At 35.3% G+C, this 20,007-nt stretch overlaps 3 protein-coding genes across 6 annotated transcripts; 1 reads left to right on the top strand and 2 right to left on the bottom strand.

The window, feature by feature from the left end:
- Positions 1-852: 852 nt before the first annotated feature.
- LOC106342527 (protein transport protein Sec61 subunit alpha-like) lies at positions 853-3,804 on the bottom strand. 4 transcript variants are annotated; one of them, XM_013781486.1, is made up of 6 exons: positions 3,700-3,804; positions 2,519-2,884; positions 1,870-2,452; positions 1,669-1,793; positions 1,441-1,576; positions 853-1,365 (listed from the first exon to the last, which is right to left on the bottom strand). In XM_013781486.1, the coding sequence occupies exons 2-6, from the start codon at positions 2,860-2,862 to the stop codon at positions 1,126-1,128; spliced, it is 1,428 nt and encodes a 475-aa protein (XP_013636940.1). In that variant the 5' UTR covers positions 2,863-2,884; positions 3,700-3,804; the 3' UTR covers positions 853-1,125. The 4 variants fall into 4 exon arrangements, with proteins under 4 accessions (XP_013636940.1, XP_013636941.1, XP_013636943.1 ...); XM_013781487.1 differs by having other exon boundaries at positions 3,591-3,771; XM_013781489.1 differs by having other exon boundaries at positions 2,519-2,903; positions 3,591-3,760.
- Positions 3,805-12,345: 8,541 nt separating this feature from the next.
- On the top strand, positions 12,346-14,203 carry LOC106337689 (CBL-interacting serine/threonine-protein kinase 13-like). Its single transcript, XM_013776815.1, has one exon. It carries the CDS (start codon positions 12,425-12,427, stop codon positions 13,928-13,930), a length of 1,506 nt encoding a protein of 501 aa, XP_013632269.1. The 5' UTR covers positions 12,346-12,424; the 3' UTR covers positions 13,931-14,203.
- Positions 14,204-14,984: 781 nt separating this feature from the next.
- LOC106337690 (calcineurin subunit B-like) lies at positions 14,985-16,515 on the bottom strand. Its single transcript, XM_013776816.1, has 6 exons — positions 16,421-16,515; positions 16,092-16,170; positions 15,778-15,999; positions 15,578-15,687; positions 15,359-15,433; positions 14,985-15,222 (listed from the first exon to the last, which is right to left on the bottom strand). The coding sequence occupies exons 2-6, from the start codon at positions 16,159-16,161 to the stop codon at positions 15,172-15,174; spliced, it is 528 nt and encodes a 175-aa protein (XP_013632270.1). The 5' UTR covers positions 16,162-16,170; positions 16,421-16,515; the 3' UTR covers positions 14,985-15,171.
- Between the last annotated feature and the right edge of the window lie 3,492 nt (positions 16,516-20,007).

The following is a 20,007-nucleotide window of genomic DNA, read 5'->3' as shown; positions in this document are numbered from 1 at the left end:
CCTTAGTATGTATGATAGTCCGTTAAAAAAAAGGAAAGTTCCCTAGATCTTCTCTCTACAATAGAGTATGGAGACCATGAATGGTGGAATAGAAGTCAAAGTGTAAGCATGTAGTACCATACGGATCTAAATGACCATCCTCTCTATTTGCTGGTAGTTGGGATTTTAGATAATCGAGTTAGTGTTGTTATTTGATTGGTGTCAAAACTAGCTTGGGTGGCTATAAACATGATTAACCGATTATTGTTTATTTGATTTCTAACTGTTGAGTGTATTTACCATTTTGTGTTAACTTAAGGAACAGGCAAACTCTAATTTGGATCAGTGCAACTAAAACTAAAGTAAGAAGCAACAGTTCTCGTGTCTTTTTAACTTTTTGCCTTTGTGCTCCACCTTGTATAGCTTTCTGTTTAACTAGTTTTCAAGTCAAATAAAATGATCCACATAAACAGAGATATATGTATGGTACATGTGTTAGTCACCAAAACTTTCAGACAAGAAATTAGTTAGAGGAAGAAAAAAAACTTAACAAGAAGAAGGGATTTTAAACGCGTTTGGCAAAGCTCAAATTCTCGTTGGAAGACTTTCTGTCTTTACTGTAGGAGGTTAGTTAGATCCTATGAAAGAGTAGAGACCATGAATTCACAAGTTAAAGTATAAGCATGTCACGTATCATAACTATTATCTTGCATTAGCTGGTGGTTGACATCACTTATCCTTGTAACAAAACCATCACTATAGTTTCTACTGCTGCTTCCACAGTTGAGGTTTTTCTGCTTAGCTTCAGTTCCACCACCTCTTAACATCGTTGATGGCTTTTCTTTCTCACATTGGCTACAAGAAATATATAGCTTTGAACTCCAATATGTAAATTGTTTATTTGGTAATGAACTTCTAGAAACATACATTAGAAAAGCGTCTATCACAAAAGGTTTCAACTTATAAAAGCAAGAAAAAAACATAAACTGTATTTAAAAGAAAAAAAAACTACAAGTGAAAATTTTGTTTAAACAACAAGAAAGGACTACCCCAAACTGTGTTAGAACCCTTTGAGGTTGGCACATCAGAAGCTAGCGTGCCTTCTCTGCTTTTGCCTAAGCAAAGTTTTACAACTTTGTAGCTAACTTAGAACCCAAAGAAGCCGAGTTCACTTGCTTTCTCCTTCTCAAAGGTCTCGAAATACTGATATATGATTGTGACCGCCAAGAGGATTCCAGTCCCTGACCCAATGGCTCCCATGAAATCAGCCAGAACGGTCAATGCACCGATGCAAACTCCTCCGAAAGCTGCTGCTGTTGGGATGTACCTGTTCAGCTCCTTCTGCAAGTTTGACTCTCTGTGTCCTGGCATCACCATTTGTTGTTCCTGTCACACATGGAGTTTACAATATCAAATACCCAAACACACCAAGTATTGAGAGAGCAGTTATGATTCTATTACCTTAAGCTGCTTAGCTACGTCCCTAGCAGAAGATCCGGAGACCTCAATCCATGTCTTTGAGAAAAGAGCACAAGCAGTGAGCATGAAGACGATGTAGAACAGAGCATGGAAAGGGTGAGCTGCCATGTCCGAGAAGCTGCAACCATATAGTAGCATATATTCATCAAGTCTGTTGGTGGAGATAACAATATGTGGATTAAAGCAAACATTGATGATATTTTGCATTACCTTGCTGGAGCTGTGATGAGGTAAGCTAGACCACTAACTGGAATAGATTGCCCACTGTACTCAGATTCTTTCCATTGTCCCAAAAGGTTTACAAAGAAGTTTCCACTGAACTTCCTGTATAGAAGCTGTTGACCACAGAAGAGAGATTCAATGTTAGCATTATGTTACTGTGGAGATGATTCAAGAATGTCTGTAATGTACCTGAGAGATGAAGTAAAGATTTGAGACGAGAGCGGACTGGAGAATGATGGGCATGTTAGAGGTGTAGAACAGCTTGATGGGGTAAGAACCCTGTTGCCCACGGGCGTTCTTTGATCTCACAGGCAAAACCACACGGAACCCTTGGAAGTAGATCACAATCAAGAAGATCAAGACTGTGGCTAGCAAGTTGGTAACGTTTGGAAGGTTCTGCCGGTAGAATGCTTGGCGGAGAGCTGCAACCTTGTTGGACTTAGTTATCAGCATATGGAACAATGCGATAACAGCGCCTTCAAACTCAGCTCCACGGCCGGTGTTGATGGTGGTTGGGCTAAACGCCTTCCAGATAATGCTCTCACAGATGTTGGTGGCGATGAAAAGGGAGATTCCTGAGCCGAGACCGTATCCTTTCTGAAGAAGCTCGTCAAGGCAGATAACAATGATTCCGGCAAAGAAGAGCTGGAGGATGATGAGGATGGCGTTTCCAACACCAAGTTGACCAACGGGGCCATACATTCCGGAAAGAACGTATGCAACCGCCTCACCGATGGCAATCAGAATACCAAGAAGCTTCTGAGCACCATTCCTACAAAGCAAGTTGAATAAGAACTCACACGGACACAGAAGCAGCAACAACAACAATAACACTTACAAGAGGGCACGGTCTTCACGGACATTGTTGTCAACCTCAATAATCTTAGAACCAGCCAAGAGCTGCATCACAAGCCCAGACGTGACGATGGGAGTAATACCAAGCTCCATAACAGTCCCACGGTTGGAAGCAAGAATGACACGCATCCAATAGAACGGATCCGCGCCGGTGGTGGAGTGGATTCCATAGAGAGGAAGCTGACTGCAGACGAGAAAGATGAAGAGAGAGATGACAGTGTAGATAACCTTCTCTCTGAAAGGCACCTTCCTGTCAGCACTCTGCACCTCAGGCAGAAAAGCCAAGAAAGGCCTCACCAAATGCAAAACTCTGAACCCTCCTCCCATTCTAGTATCGTTGATCCAACTTCTGTACAATTCCACACGCACTGACAAAAAGTTATAAACTTTTCATGCAAAATTCAAATTTATTCAAACACCACCCACAAACTTATTTCAAAGTCAGCTTCTGAAAATTATGAAAAAATATATAATTCCACATGCATTTGACATAAAGTTATAAACTTTTTTCATGCAAATTTATTCAAACACCAAAGTCAGCTTCTGAAAAATTATGAAACCTATACAATTCCACACGCATTGACATAAAGTTATACACTTTAACGCAAAATTCAAATTTATTCAAACACCAAAGTCAGCTTCTGAAAATTATGAAACCTATACAATTCCACACGCATTGACATAAAGTTATAAACTTTTCATGCAAAATTCAAATTTATTCAAACACCGAAGTCAGCTTCTGAAAATTATGAAAAACTATACAATTCCACACGCATTGACATAAAGTTATAAACTTTTCCATGCATCAATGCTAACAAACACGAACTACAATCAATGAATCAGAACAATTTTTCGTAACCCACTATCAATACGAGTCGAGGGTAAGAACAAAGATCGACACTTTATTAGGCTAGAGCTAAAGTTATCTCAACCCAGCTGATCTAAAAACCCAGATCTATCGAGAATGCCTCAGACCCATACATGAATTCAATACAGATCGTTCAATAAAACAGATCTAAAGGAGCATAAACACAGATCTGATGAGAAAGACTCACAAATGACGATGGAGAAAGAAAACAATCAGTACGAGAAAGAATCAGAGATCGGAAGGAGATTTATAATGAGGAGAGAAACGAGTAGCTTCGATCTATGAAGAGAGATCACCTTACGAAAACCGACGGCTTCGATGATTTTCTTGCCCTTCACACGGAGAAAAGAGCTTTGATGGTCAACGAAAGACGAAGGTCGCACCCAACCTTATAAATTCCATTTCAGATTTTTTTCTTTTTTTTTGGAATTAATGCGTAAACGTGTCAAGGCGATGCGAGACACGATAGTTCAACCAATCTCTGTCTGCCACTTCAGCTTTGCTTTTTGATCCAGATTGGGCCGCGTTTTGTTTTTGTTCGGCTGTTAGTGGGCTTTAGATTTGTACGTAAACAAGTTGTTTGTGATTTTTTTTTTTCTTTGTTGTCAACCAAACTAGTCAACTAGCCCTGGGCAAAATAACCGTAACCGAATAACTGAACCGAAACCGAACCAAAATATCCAAAATCGGAACCGGACCAATACCTTCAAATATCCGAATGGTTCTTATATTTTTATATCCGAAATAACCGAGCCGAACTGGAACCAGACCGAGAACCGAACGGGTACCCAAATATATAAAAATATTAATTATATATACATATAACATCACTAAATCTATATTTTTAATTTAAAATTCTATTAAGAGTATCTGAAAATAGTTGGGAATAACTAAATTATTATAAAGTATCCAAACTACCCGAAAGTATCCAAAACTATCCGGATAGTTTTATCCGAAATATCCAAAGTAATCCGAAATATCCAAATTTTTTTATCTAAATCATCCTAATTATTTGATATTTTACCCTAAATAACCGATATTTTATCCAAATTATCTGAACTACCCGAACTATCCGAACCCGAACCGGATCCAAATGAGAACCGAACTTTTTCCAGATATTTTGTGGTTCCTACATTTACTATCTGAACCGAACCGAACCGAACCCGAAACTATCCGAACCGAACCGAATCGAAAATAAGTCAAGTACTAAATGGATCCTCTAGCTCTAATCCGAACTACCCGAAACCCGAAATACCCGAACCGAACCGAACCGATATCTGAAATGTCCAGGCCTATAGTCAACAGTTGTTAGTTGTTTTATTGTTTATGTATCAAGTAAAAACTTTTGACTTTGGATTTGCATTTAAACAGTTGACATATTATGTGTTTAATAAAGTCACAAAGAATGGAATCAATCACTCAAGATTTTTTTTGTGAGAAATACAGAGAGCAATTAATTAGCAAAACTACTAGATGGATTTGATGGAAAACATAAGCAATATGGGGTCAGTCACGCATGCGAGCTAGCTTGGCTGATAAAATCCAAGTCTATACTCTAGACGTCGAGAGTGTCATCAAGATTATTCGAGAGACTTGACATCGAGATCGGCAATCTCCAGCCTCCATGAGTCATTTATCTGCATGAGAAGAAGATTCGCAAACATTTTTTAAAAAACAATGTACATTACTCACTTACCTGCTTCATGAATTCAAGACCTTCATGCATCACTTTGCATCTATTGATGGCCACGCGAAAAGAAAAGAATATTTGTTTGTGGCCATGTTTTTAGATATATATTATGAGTAGTTATTGAAACATAACAAAACATGATATGGATCCAGGAACTAGTGTCTACTTCGACTAGCTATAGATCCAAGAGCTTCATTTTTACTAAAAATGTAAAATGTAGTTAACCCAAAATAAATTTAGATAAAATATTGGCACAAAAGAATTACCGGGCAAATCTCCTTTGGCAGAGAGCTTACCACAAACATAAATGCATATGCAAGAATGGAGTAATAGTTTCCTGCCAAAGGAGATCTTGCCCTGTAATGCATTTGCACCTTTCTCCATATATCTTTCAGCTCTAAACTAATTGTTTGTATTGTGTTTATATATAACATGCAAGAAGCATATTCAGTGGCACTATCCTTCTGATCTAGAATATAATCTCACATACGTACGCATATATAATTATCTATTAAAGAATATTCCCCCCATATTATACGGTCATCAGAGCATTGAGTCTCTAGAGTTGTGTTCTACTTTACTTGATAATTTATTTATAACTTTATGATATTAAGCTATTTTAATACGTACAGCCCAAAATCTAATAGGTTTTGTAATAAATCAATGGGATCATTAAGAAACTATATAGACTCGAATTGGGAAATGACCAAGATGGCGTATTAAAACTGTATAACTATTTATGTATAGGTGTTAGTAAAAAAAAAGCATTATAAGCAAAAGCATTATGTTAGATTCAGGTTTAATTGTGGGTTTCCAACTTAAAACCAATTGACAATTAGTGGATTGGCCTTAACCCTTTATATATTACTTAATATCCTATTGATTTTCCAATGTGGGATACATATCCCTTAATACCCCTCCTTGAGATGATGGCTCTTATCGGCCAGAAATCTCGGAAACTTTTTAAGACAGTCATACTCGGTCGAGCGAGTCAATTACGACCTATATACCCGGTCGGGTAGGGTTAATATTAATTAGGGGTTTAACTTATTAGGATCTAGGCTCTGATACCATGTTAGATTTGGGTTTAATTGTGGGCTTCCAACTTAAAACCAATTGGCAAGAATTCTAAGGGACATTAAGTAATATATAAAGGGTTAGGGTCAATCCACTAATTACCAATTGGTTTTAAGTTGGAAGCCCATAATTAAACCTGAACCTAACATGGTATCAGAGCCCAGATCCTAATAAGTTAAACCCCTAATTAATATTAACCCTACCCGACCGGATATATAGGTCGTAATTGACTCGCTCGACCGAGTATAACTGTCCTAAAGTTCTGAGATTTCTGGCCGATAAGAGCCATCATCTCGAGGAGGGGTATTAGAGATATATATCTCACATCGGAAATTCTAAGGGACATTAAATAATATATAAAAGGGTTAGGGCAATCCACTAATTACCAATTGGTTTTAAGTTGGAAGCCCATAATTAAACCCGAATCTAACACATTATCAAAGGCTGATCTCATGTCTAGACAAACATGTACCTAACATTCCAGAATTTAAGATTTTAAAAGAAGACTTTTCGAGCCTTTATATTTTTCTACAAAAATTGAATGAATTTGTGGGGAAGTTTGGGTTTTATTTATTAACTAAGATGGTTAATTCTAGGAAATAATGTTTTGAATTACCAAAAGGTTTGACAGGGACAACTAGTAAAAGTTTAATATTTAGATTAACTATAAACTGATTCTTTTAGAAATGGAAGATCCATGGTATTGTACTCTCCAGGTTTTTATATTCAAACCCCACAAACTTTTTATTTTATTTTGTTGGCAGTGTTAAACTTGAAACATTAGATTCTTTTGGAAATATACGTTCCAAATCACATATATATGGTATATGATAGGAGAATGTTTCTTTCTTAAAATTGTCTAATTTCCGACTTGTATTTTCAAAAATTTAATGTTTGAAACCTATCAACTCCTTTAGGTTTAATGTTTAGAACAATCAACACTCTAGCTAGGTTTTGAGAAATGAGAAATAAGTGTTTCTCCTTCTCTCTGTCAAGTAACCTTCAAGTTAGAAATATCACACGAAAATTAGAGACTAACTCGTCAATTGTAGTACACCTTGATCAGAGTTAGACAATTTTTACTCAGCCATAAGAATAATTAAAGAAAAGTAGAGACTAACTCGTCAATTGTAGTACTAGTATCCTCAGTATGTTAAAATATTTAAAGAGTTAAGTCTAGTTTACCACTAAGATATAGAATCCAACTTTTATTAATTATCCCATTATAGTCTGTAGAATATAAATTCGAATACATCAATAAAATTTCATCATTTGTATATACCCAATTCTTTTTTCACCTTTATAGATTTTACGATTTGGCTTTAGAAAAGTCAAAGGTAAAAGTTTTATGCCTCAGGCAGCATATTCATTCAGTATATCCATCTACAACAAATTAACCTTAGCTTGCATGCTATTGTACTTGATCATTAGCTATTTGACGATGCACATATTTGATTTTGATAGTATCTAACCATTTGTTCTTTTTCCTTGTTAGCAAACTTTATCACGAAAATTTTTTCCAACTGTAAATATGGCCAAATATATAGTTAGTGGCAATCACGTCTCCACAAATCAATCATACCTAAAAATCCTTGAACCAATTTGTTATGATAACTATATTTTAGAAACATGTTCGATTTCTATATATTTTATGCAGGGCGTCTCAAACTTTATAAAAAGCATGCTCAATTGCTCATAACTAAAAAAAACAAAATTCATCTAAGATAATTATTTTAATTTTAAAATTATATTGCCTATAACATTACTGTAACTATGTTATAATTATATGATTTATGTGTTTTTTTGTCAAAACATCGTTATAAAAAAAGTTAGATTTATATTTACCTTGTAATATAAAATATACGTAATGATTTTTTTGTAGAGCATTTGGTGAAGAATATGTATATTTTTCTCTCAGTATTTATTAGAAGACTAATACATATAAGTTTTCTAAACTTAATCAAATTAAAAATTTAAATTTCTGAATTAATATTAAATATTAGAGCAAATATCGACATTTACTTTCCAAAGAGATATAATTGTATTAATGCTAATTATTTTTAGTTTATTTCATTTGGTTATGTGAAACAACTTTTTTGGTAAATTATCTTCACATTTAGTGGTTAATAAATACGAGAATTAAATTTAGATATAGTTATTTTAATTTTTTGTTATACATTTATTTATGAATTTGAATCTAAACTTACTATCAAAAAATATTAAGGATCTTTTACTATTTTCGACCCTATTTGACGTTCTATTCGCAGGTGCATGCCCTGATTTTCTATTGAGTTTGTAAAATCGGTAGATTAATCATTTAGACTTGACTGTTGAACTTTGTTTTCGGATTCTCTTTTGGGTTGAGAGCATTCTTTGGCTAAGCCTCTATCAAAGAGATAAGGTTTTTTCTCTTTCTTTTTGTAACACTTAGATAAGGTTGTTTCTCAAAACACAAAAGAGATAAGGTTGAAACTAAAAGAAAGGAGCTGATCGTTTAGAGTAGATGCTTCGACAATATAGTTGTTGTGTCTACTACAACATTGTTAAAAAAATGTAAATGTATGACTTGATAAAAAAAATAATAGACCTCACTAAATGAAAAAAAAAAAAAACTAGGTTGTTGACAACTTGCTTACATGCATTATCTATATCAATAACTTTTGTTGTCAACAACTTGCTTACATGCATTATCTATATGAAAGTTTCAGTATGAATGGTAATATTAACAACGACTCTAACATAAATCATCGAAGTACTAGATTTGGGAAATGAATAAAGGCAGGAAAAAATTGCTAGGCAAATCTCCTTTGGCAGAGGAAAATGAAGACAAAAAAATTGAGTGATCAGAGTCCCCTGCCAATAGAGATTCACCCTGTAATGCTTTTCTACCAAATGTTAGTCTTTCCCCCCTCTCTTACTTGATTGCTTCAAATGAAAAAAGGAACTATGTAATGCATTTATAAACCTTGATGTAAAGAGCATATACTATGGAACAATACCTATTAAAATCATGAATCACAAAACTTCGTATACAATACAATACAAAAGCAAAGTATTTCAGTACTGAAAAAAGGCTGGTAAAAGAAAAAAGAAGAGATGTTAAAGTCCGAATCAGAAGCATGAGGACCGCATGAAGGGGTTGGTCTTTGGGATTATACTAGACACATATGCTCTATGAAACATAGGATATGCCACAGAATATGACTTCTATATGCATTCGTTACCGGCACTTTCATCAACTATATATACACTTTGCTAGTCCCAGTTTACATAACTCAGATGTAGCTGTGTAAGATTTTAAAAACTATTGAAGATGCATGTTTGTGAAGAAAGAGGAATCATCAGTCATCAATGTATGGCTGGATTACTGGGCGAATACTCCTATGGCAGATGGTTTTGGCATTGCTTGAGTTGCAAGCAAAATGCTTCTCTGCCAAAGGAGATTTGCCCCGCAATTCATCCCATGCAAAACAGTATATCTCTGCAATATCTGTAGGCAAGTTGTTTTACTTTATTAGTTATCGGTGTTTATCAATCAGTCTCCGGATCTTAGACTATCATACGAGGTATATGTATGTTGGTGACCATCTCTCAAAACTATCATTTATTCTTTACCTATCCATCTATTAGACTATTAATCAGAGTTTGATCTAAGAACTTGTATTATATCATCTTCCAGTTTTTCCATATAGTCTAGAGTCAGAATCGATGATAAAAAATACCAGCAAATAGGTTTATAACTGACAAATCAATTTGATGTGTTTTGGTAGTAATCCCTCATCCTTTTAAAAGCCAATATTGAAGCAGAAAAGCCATGAAGATGCAGCAAGATTGTTCACATGTATAGTCTTCTCCTCTCGTCCAATGTATTGTGTCCCTTACTTGCCAAGATTTCACATACACTGCCAAGAGAGAACAGCAGAGGTTTACACCGAGATTTATCTGTAAAGATTGGACTTAATGCTGAATCTTGTAAAGATTGGTCAAGTTAACGACCCCATAAATATCATCACTAAGCTAATAACAATCAAGGAATTGAATTCATTACCTGTTTGCTCTGAGCTTGAACCAAAGCACAATGCTTTGTGTGGATATGACTTCACGCTCATAGTTTTGATAAAATCAAACTTTCATCTAACTATATATTGGTAGCAAACAATACTATCTCCGTTTCATTATAGATGATGTTTTAGGTGATTTTTGTTCTTTCACAACTGATGATGTTTTCACACATATCTAGATAACTTTGACTTTATCAAAAATTATGTAGCCAATTGTATTTTTTTCTATTTTTGTTTATAGTTAGATAAATTAATTTTAAATTCTATTTCTAATAATTTAAAAAAAATAAAAATAAATTTCCTAATATGTGTAAGAATCAAAACTTCATGTATTATGAAACTGAAGGAGTATAAAATTTTGCCTGAAGTGGGGATCGCCCATTAATGATAAAAAGAAATATATATATATATATATATGACAATTCATTCAAAATTTTGGACTATTTGTTTTTGTATGATAAGTTAGAATTGATTTTATGCATATGTAATAGTGTAAATGGCGCGCGTGGCTTATTTGGTATGCATGGCAGCATGGTTCATGTTCGATGTACGCAATATATCTGATCAGACTCGGATACAAATCATTGTGTTTGTGCAGTGACTCAAACAACTTATTGACCTGCTCTCGAAAGGATATCATTCTTGACCAACGCTAACATAATTCTTCATTACACGTTATCTTTTTCTTCTTACACATTCACTAATTACGAATTTTGAATAATTCTTTTGGATAATTTATTTTATTTATGTAATACACAACGATAAGAATTATCCAAAAAATGTGAATCTTAACGTGGTCTTCACATCGATCTTTTGTTCTTCTGTCATCGAGTTATATTCATTTTATGTATTATTTTCTTAATACAATAAATATACGAAACAGGATAAACCTTCGTCGTGCTTGCATTTCAGGTTTTTAGCATAACCATTTTTAATATATATATTAGCATTAGCTTTTCTGGAAATATTACGAGGTATATTTTTTTCAATGGAAGTAGTTTTAGGTATTAGTCTGGACTAAGTTCAAAATTTTCATGTGTTAATTTGCGTTCTTGATGTCCAAAGTTCTAACTGACGCCACTTAATATAAATTTGTTGCTTAGTTTCCAAGTTAATGCAACCATGAAGCTCTAATAGTTGCATCAACTTGATGTTGTTGACAAAAAAAAAATTAATGCAGTAAACACCGTTATTTTGTTTTTTTTTCTACTATATATGTTTTTTCCTATTTTTTCTTCTGTTTTCGTCTACTAAAAGTATCTTGGCATATCACCATTCTTATTTTGCGATGATAACATATTCAAAACCACTGTCAAGGATTCGAGGGTACTATCTAACCCATTTAAAACCATTGTTAAAAGTAATATCTGACCAATTGATAATTTTCCATCCATCCTCATGACAATTTCAGAATAAAGATCTGGACAATAACTATGCACGAAAAGTAATCAATTCGAAATTCAAAATTAATATTAATCACACAATACACATCATTTATGAGATGAGATATTAAGATATCACAATTACTCTTTGGAGTCCTTCTGTAGCTTTTGGCTTTTGTCGGCAACGTGAAGTCGACGACTTACAGTCAGCACCTGCTCAGCCACACCCACGTGGTTCCCACAACTAACACCTAAAATCTTTCTTTAAGATTATAATTCTCTCTTATCACAAAAATCCAAATTTGTAACTGGGGAAATACAGATGTGTGACGACATCCTAACGATCCATGATCTGCTTATCGACCAGAATCACACAGGTTTGATACGTCAACCTTATTATCTGTCCCTTAAGAAATCAGAATATGTTATTGTAAATTTGACTTTGCAACTTCGCATATTGGATAAACCATATTAGTTTAATATATGTCTCTAAAATAATTTCGATAATCCATCCAACGTGTTCATCTGCTGGACAAAAAGAACGGATTAGGTTAAAACTTCGACATCACTACAGTCTACACCAATAGTTTAATAAAAGTAAATGAGATAAGACTTTTTCAGATTATTATTAAACATGAAATAATCTTTTAGAAATAAAAAACATACAGCAATCTCAACTCGAAAACTGTTATAAAACGAAGACGAAATGGCCATGTTAAGACACGATTACCACCAAGACAAAACAAACCCAACCATATCTTATTTTCGTTCGTTTCTTCGTTTGGTTCATTTTCCGGTGAAGTGCCGACCGATGGCTCAAGTTCTATCTCCACCGGTGCCACTTCTGCCCATCGCCGGCCAAAAGCCGCTGCAGTTCATGGCCGGCCTCCTCGGTCTAATCGTGACTCAAGACGTGAAGAAAGAGATAACTCCAGAGAGCCCTAGGAGTCCAAAAACAACACAAGGCTCTATACTCATGGACAAGTACGAGATAGGAAAGCTTCTTGGCCAAGGAAGCTTCGCTAAAGTCTACTTAGCCCGGAACATTAACACCGGCGAGAACGTAGCCATCAAAGTCATCGACAAGGAGAAGATCGTGAAAAGCGGAATGGCCGGTCATATAAAACGAGAGATCTCCATCCTCCGCCGCGTTCGCCACCCTTACACTGTCCACCTCCTCGAGGTCATGGCTACTAAAACAAAAATCTACATCGTGATGGAGTACGTAAGAGGCGGAGAGCTTTTCGACAAGGTCGCCAGAGGAAGGCTTCGGGAAGGAACCGCCCGGAGATACTTCCAGCAGCTGATCTCCTCCGTCGCCTTCTGCCACAGCCGCGGCGTCTACCACCGCGACCTCAAGCTAGAGAATCTTCTCTTGGACGACGAAGGGAACGTTAAGGTCTCTGACTTTGGTCTCAGCGTCGTCTCCGAGCAGCTCAGGCAAGAAAAAATCTGCCAAACGTTTTGCGGGACGCCTGCTTATTTGGCTCCCGAGGTTCTGACGAGGAAAGGCTACGACGCGGCCAAAGCTGATGTCTGGTCTTGTGGAGTGATCTTGTTTGTCTTGATGGCTGGTTATCTACCGTTTGATGACAAGAACGTTTTGGTTATGTATAAGAAGATATACAAAGGACTGTTTCGTTGCCCTAAATGGTTTTCTCCTGAACTAAGAGGGCTTATGAACAGGATTCTAGACACGAATCCGGATACTAGGATCACTATACCTGAGATCATGGAGCATAGATGGTTCAAGAAAGGGTTTAAAGATGTGAAATTCTACATCGAAAACGATAAGTTATGTAGAGAGGATGACAATGATGACGAAGACGATTCTTCGTCATCATTGTCAACAGGCAGATCATCTATATCTTCAGAGGGAGATTTAGAGTTTGATATCAAAAGAATTGGTTCAATGCCTAGACCCGCGAGTCTAAATGCGTTTGACCTGATATCATTCTCTACCGGGTTTGATCTTTCCGGTTTGTTTGAAGAAGGTGGACAAGGGGCTAGGTTTGTATCTGCTGCTCCTGTTGCAAAGATCATATCGAAGCTTGAAGAGATTGGGAAGGCGGCTGAGTTTACGGTGAGGAAGAAGGATTGGAGCGTGAGGCTGGAAGGGTGTAGAGAAGGAGCTAAAGGGCCGTTGACTATTAAGGTTGAGATATTTGAGTTGACAACGTCGCTTGTGGTGGTTGAAGTGAAGAAGAAAGGAGGGTTTATAGAAGAGTATGAAGAGTTTTGCAACAAGGAGCTTAGACCACAGCTAGAGAAACTGATGCATTACCAAGCAAATGAAGTTGAAGAAGCAATGTGTTAAGAAACTGGATGGCCGAGAGAGGAAGACATAACAAGAGAAGGTATTAATTATTATAGAAACATTCTTTGTTACTATACCATTTAATTTGATTTTAATTGTTTTGCGACGATGATGTATGTGTATATATATGAAAGTGAGAGTTATAATAAGAGTGATAGGAAGATCAGAGAAGAAGAAAAAGAAAAGAGTGAGATCCTAAGGCAGTTAGACGGTTTTTGCTGGCGATTATAAGGCTAGTTTTTCGTTTGATTGCTGATAGAATTGTGTTGTACAACAGAGACGAGCTTAATGAAATTCTTTCTCGGCCTTTCTTTAAAAGAAACTCTCTTTGTTCATCCTAAGTTAACTCATCTTTATCAGGGAGACTATATATATGATCAAGTGAAATGTGTATATGTTACCTATAGAGATTACTTTCTTGTAGTCTCGGTGACCTTTAATAGTTGAAGCACTTGAATGGGAATAGTTGCACACTGAACAAATGTTCAACTATAGGATTTAGTTTGAACAAGAAACCATATTTCAATCTTCATATTGTAAAATGTTAACAGATACAACAAATCATCCAATATAACATCTCACATTCATCCAAAAAAATTAATGAAATAAAACAAAACAAAACAAAAAGCCCTTATAATAAGCATCAAGAAGACCATGAAACCGAAAAACATAAAATGCTATAATCATTAGTTCATCAAAATTGTCTGACTTCCTAAGCCTAATTTACATATCAAGAAAGGGATCCATGTGACAATCATAGTCTGCTCGTCACTCACCATCCGGGTCAACCCGGTTAGGAAAACACAGTCTTCTAATATATAACTGCATTATCGTATCCAACAACATTCTTTTGAATCATAACAGCAACTCAACTTGAGACGTGTGGTCTACTACAAAGATACCATCATCTCTTTCATTTAAAGCATTAACATTTTCACACTAGTGGTTTCAAGCTGTTGCAAGCGATGATGGAGAAGGCGAAAGCGATACATGGAGCGATAGTGACAACTTGAGTGCAGTTCACTAATAGAACAACTACATTCATTCGACTAAATCAATAGAAAAAATGGTTTAAGAGGAAAGTTATTCGTACATGTAGCTGAAGTCAGTTTTGGGACTGACAAAACATGCGATGGTATTTGATCAAATCAACAAGGATTATTCTACTAACAAAGTGTGACAAAATACATGATGAGATTTTGAGTTTTAGAGTTTGACCATATGAATGATCTCGTAAAACCCTAATCCACAGGAATTTCAACGTCCATCTCCGGTTTACAACTCCCAAAGACCTGTTGACATACCAGATTCAAGAAACAAGATCCAAGCATCAGAATCCTATACTACAAAGTATCAGTCTAACAAAAAGACAGAACTTTATGTCTGTAGTTCTGATGCTACAATCATATCAAACATATAAGTATATACCTTAATGAAATCCTCCAGTGTTAAGAAAGAGTCATTCGTGTAGCCTGCTTCCTCCAAAACCTGGCTTAGTACTTGCTATATCACAAAAGTAACACATGGTGGTTGGTTAAAACACTTGTTTGCTGAGTTTTATACAATGCTCATTATCCTCCTAACCATACTAATCTAGTGTAGTAAAGGTGGATGCTTAAAAGGGTTGCTAACTTTCAAATTACATACCTCTCTTTGCTCATCAGACATGAATGTCCCCGATAAGTCCCGCAACACTTCCATGATATCTTTAAAGGAGACCTTCCCGTTTCCGTCCGAATCATAGACTTGAAAGATCACTACAACAAGAAACTTCAATGATTAGTAAATATACAAAATAGGTGAAAGTAAAGATGTGCCTCAAAAAAAGAGATTTTATTCATACTTACGTTTAACCTTTTGTTTAAGACTAGCCTTGGCACTGAAAGCAGACAAGAAAGCCACAAAGTCCTTAAAGTTCAAACCATCAACCATCTTAAGCAGCCTCTGAGAGAGTGGGTTCATGGCGAACTCAGGGACGGAGAGAAACTCATCAGACGATATAAACCCCTTTGCGTTTCTATCTAACTGGCAAAACCTCTGATACAGAGAGAGTATCTCCTGCTGCTCAACTGAACGATCAACAAACACACACAGTTACAAGGTTTGTACCAAAAATCAAATAACAGAAGAGACATAGAGAGAGAGAGAGAGAGAATCTGACATAGATCCTGGCAATGGCTCTGAACTTCTTCAATGTCGTATTGAGTCAGCATCGAGGAAGTGTTTCCCATTTTCAAAATCTGTTTCAAATATTGGTTTTCGATCAACACAAACCCATTTGGTTAACCATCACATAGAAGTAACCATGTGAGATTCAAGAACCCTAGTATATAGGAAAGTTATCATCTTTATGATCCAAATGAGCCAGAATCAAGTGATGAGCAAATCGTGATTCAAATTCTTGATTCACGAAACTAAATGATTATTCCGCATGAATTATTGATAAAAGAAGATTTGATTTCAGAACACGACATGAATCTATGAACTTACTTTATGTATGTATTATAAAGCTGATCTCTTTTCTTCTGCCCGCTCTTGTTTTGGTCGTAGGCGTTGTTGATCTGGTTCTGTCTAAGAACTCGCCGGAAATTTGCATTATGATGGCCAAAACACTATAAGGCCCATTGTATTAAAAGATCCAGCCCAATTATGTATATTCTTATTTATTAGAGCCACTGGTTATAATATTTAAGCCCAAATAAAAAAAACATTTTTTTATTAGAGAGTGTATGATTGATTTTTTTTATCCAAACAAAATAATATGTTTTGTTTGAGTTTCTTCTTGATAATCAACGTTAATCACCTTATTACAGTTTGGGGACAAAGTAGTAGTTTAGTGTCTTCTACTCAACCGTGTTTGGATAACAACATGGGATTAGATATAATCCCTTTAATTAATAGAAGTCGTACATAAAGGGTCTGGTGTTAGCCAGCTGTATTGTTTTTGTTTGTCGAAGCAAATTGGAATAAACTTCTGAACAAAGCAGAAATCTAAATGTCAAAATTTTATAATAGTATATAGTTAAAATTGGACCTGCACTTTGGGTCTTTGTGTACAACTTGTTTGTTTACTTTTCCTTTGTCTATGTTTCGTTTGTCAATGAATTTATATTACTAAGCCGAAATTTATATGTCAACAATACTACTACAAATTTCAAAAGTTAAGTCTAAGGTTTTTATTTAGTTATATACATGAAAATATGAGTTGGCTAACTGGGATCTGGCCTAATAGTAACATACAAGCCAGGTTTTAAAACGCGGCCGCACAGACCGATTAAGTGGCGAGAAAATGCTTGGCGGTGGTCAAGCGTAGCTTTTTGACCCTATTCGGGCATGAAATCGGATTGTGAAAATCATTCACTTTTTTTTTTTACATTTTAAGCTTGAAATCGGGTCTTAAATGTTAAATTTACAAGTTTGAAACATAAAAATCAAGAAAAACGCAAAAGAAATGATGAAATCTGAGAAAATTAAGATATGGCGGTTTTGAAAACTGTTGTATAACCCTAAAATGTTTGGAGGAAGAAGATGATAAATTTACGATGCCATTAACAAGTAAAAAACAAAATAAAAATAAAAAATGCATTAAGGGCGTCGAAGTCGTGACCTGTTACGCATGAACGAGCCCTGAAACCACTACGCCACAACGACTTACACTATTTTCTATGCAAATGTTTATTTATTATACATAAAATATCAGAAAATTTAAAAGATGCTCAAAACTAATCATCGATTAATCTCCGATTTTCTTACAATTCGCTAGGTCCGTACTGACCGTCCGACTCACGCCTAGCGCGATTCCGAACGACATACGAGTACTCAGAAACCCTAAGCCGTGAAGTTCGCTTTGTGTTGCTTTATTTAATTTAAACTTAAAAGTTTATAAGTTGGACACTTGATTCGATACACTAAAGAATAGAGATTCTATCCTTGTTTATAATTATTTTCTAAAAGTTCACTTTATAGAAGAAAAAAGGTTCTTTATAATCATACTAGACATAGATTAATTGAACGATGGATACTATTGGTAACGCAAAGCGATATAAGTATTTTGGTGGTAAAGGTGTGAATGATATAAGTATTAGAGACGGTAAACAAAATACTGATAGAATATGGTAATTACCATTTGAACTTTGCGTGTATAATCTCAAATAGTAAAACCACTTTAACGAGTTGTATCGAGTCATGTTCCTTTTTTGGATAGAGAAATCTCTATGGTCCATTTTGTTACCTCGACTGAATGAATCTATATCTATCTAGTTGTTGGCAATATAGACTAATATAGTCTGCTGTGAACAAATCATGAATCATAGTTGCACTCCGACCACTCTGTCAAGAAGCTCCATGGTAACCAAAGCCGGGCTTGGATAGAGTGTTAGAGCACATGCAACGCAGGATCCATAGGAGAAATCTTAAAAAAAAAAAAATATTAAAAAATTGTTTTTTTTTGGTTTTCGTGTCGGATCGGAGCCGAAAACTCCTAACCTAAGGATTGATCTCAACTGAATTTCGCTAAAAAAATTCGTAAATCAGCTTGTACATGGGATAATATAGCGTCTAAATTGATGATTGGTTCCACTGGTGGCGGAATGGTGATGATATTCGAAGTTGATACAACGGTGATAATCAGAGAGTATGTGAATACGAATGAGATCGAATGTAGAATGAGTATGTTTGCTATATCGGAAGCTTAGATCACATGCAATGCAGGGTCCATAGGAAAAATCTTTAAAAAAAAAATATTAAAAAAATTGATTTTTTTGGTTTTTGTGTCGGATCGGAGCCGAAAACTCCTAAGCTAAGGATTGATCTCAGCTGAATTTCGTTACTGTGTCGCGGGTCCCACGACACGTGGCGGCCTACGATTAGTTTTTTTTTTTTTAATTAGACGAAAAAAGAAAAAAAAAATTAATAAAAAAATAAAAAAAGCATTGGAATTAAATGATGATAAATAATTAATAAACAACATTCAATTTCTTTCATGAAACTTACTAGACGTTCTCGTTATTCTCACTATAAACAATCGTTTTTTTATTAAATAGAATTTTTTTTCAGTTTTTCGTAGAGATCAAAACTAAACCGTAGTTACCTTTTTTTGATAAAAAAAAACTGTAGTTACTTTTAACGATTATTTTATTGTTTAATTATCTAAATCCCAATAAATTCAACTGTTTTTATTTGAAAATATTTAATAATCAAATTTTTATAATATAAAAATGATGTGCAATATTTATATTATATGTGTATTTTTGAATAGTGCCTCTAATAACTCAGGTCCGGCTCTGATGGTAACGATGTGTTAGTCTCTTAAAAAGCTCGTACCCCTATTTTTCTTTTCTTTTGGACGGCTTTGTCTTAGGTCACATTCAAAAGATAAAACTGAATTCATTCATTCAACAAATTCACACTACAAGAAAACAGGGGGATTCTGATGGCCGAAATCGTCAGAAATTCGTCGGAATAGACCGATTCCGACGAATTTCTGACGAACCTGTCCTTCGGTATCGTTTCGTCGGAAAAAAAAAATTCGTCGGAATTTCGTCAGAACTTCCGACGACTTTCTGACGAATACCGAGAAACGTCATTCTGACGAACTTCCGACGATATTACGATGCGGACACACGAGACCAGAGTTCATCGGAAAAACTATGTACCGACGGAGAACGTTCCTCGGACAATTCCGACGTAGTGGATTCCTAGGTATATTCCGACAGACGTTGGTTTGACGAATACCGAGAAACGTCATTCTGACGAACTTCCGACGATATTCCGATGCGGACACACGAGACCAGAGTTCATCGGAAAAACTATATACCGACGGAGAACATTCCTCGGACTATACCGACGAACGTAGTCCGTCGGTATTTTCCGAGGACTAAGTTCGTCGGAATATATCAATTTTAAAAACGAATTAATTTTGCATTTTTATATATATTTTTATATTAAAAATTAATTAATAAATTAAAAAAATCAGAAATTTAAAACTAATAATATCATATAATTTAAATTCATACAAACCGAAATAAAAAAAACATTCAGAAAGTTTAAAATTCATACAAACCGAAATAGAAAAAAAA

The sequence above is a fragment of the Brassica oleracea genome, chromosome C4, assembly GCF_000695525.1.
Source record: "Brassica oleracea var. oleracea cultivar TO1000 chromosome C4, BOL, whole genome shotgun sequence".
NCBI classification, from domain to species: domain Eukaryota; kingdom Viridiplantae; phylum Streptophyta; class Magnoliopsida; order Brassicales; family Brassicaceae; genus Brassica; species Brassica oleracea.
The sequence above is the reverse complement of the archived record's forward strand: the minus strand, read 5'-3'. Positions and strand labels throughout refer to the sequence as shown.

Bases quoted from the DNA above. Each gene is read 5' to 3' on its own strand.
- LOC106342527 (XM_013781486.1), bottom strand. From the start codon at position 2,862: ATGGGAGGAGGGTTCAGAGTTTTGCATTTGGTGAGGCCTTTCTTGGCT. The intron at 1,794-1,869 runs GTACATTACAGA...TGTGGTCAACAG, and splicing joins ATCTTTACTTCATCTCTCAG to CTTCTATACAGGAAGTTCAG. The intron at 1,366-1,440 runs GTAATAGAATCA...CATGTGTGACAG, and splicing joins ACGTAGCTAAGCAGCTTAAG to GAACAACAAATGGTGATGCC.
- LOC106337689 (XM_013776815.1), top strand. From the start codon at position 12,425: ATGGCTCAAGTTCTATCTCCACCGGTGCCACTTCTGCCCATCGCCGGC.
- LOC106337690 (XM_013776816.1), bottom strand. From the start codon at position 16,161: ATGGGAAACACTTCCTCGATGCTGACTCAATACGACATTGAAGAAGTT. The intron at 15,434-15,577 runs GTATGTAATTTG...TTTGTGATATAG, and splicing joins TGTCTGATGAGCAAAGAGAG to CAAGTACTAAGCCAGGTTTT. The intron at 15,223-15,358 runs GTATATACTTAT...GTATGTCAACAG, and splicing joins CACTGGAGGATTTCATTAAG to GTCTTTGGGAGTTGTAAACC.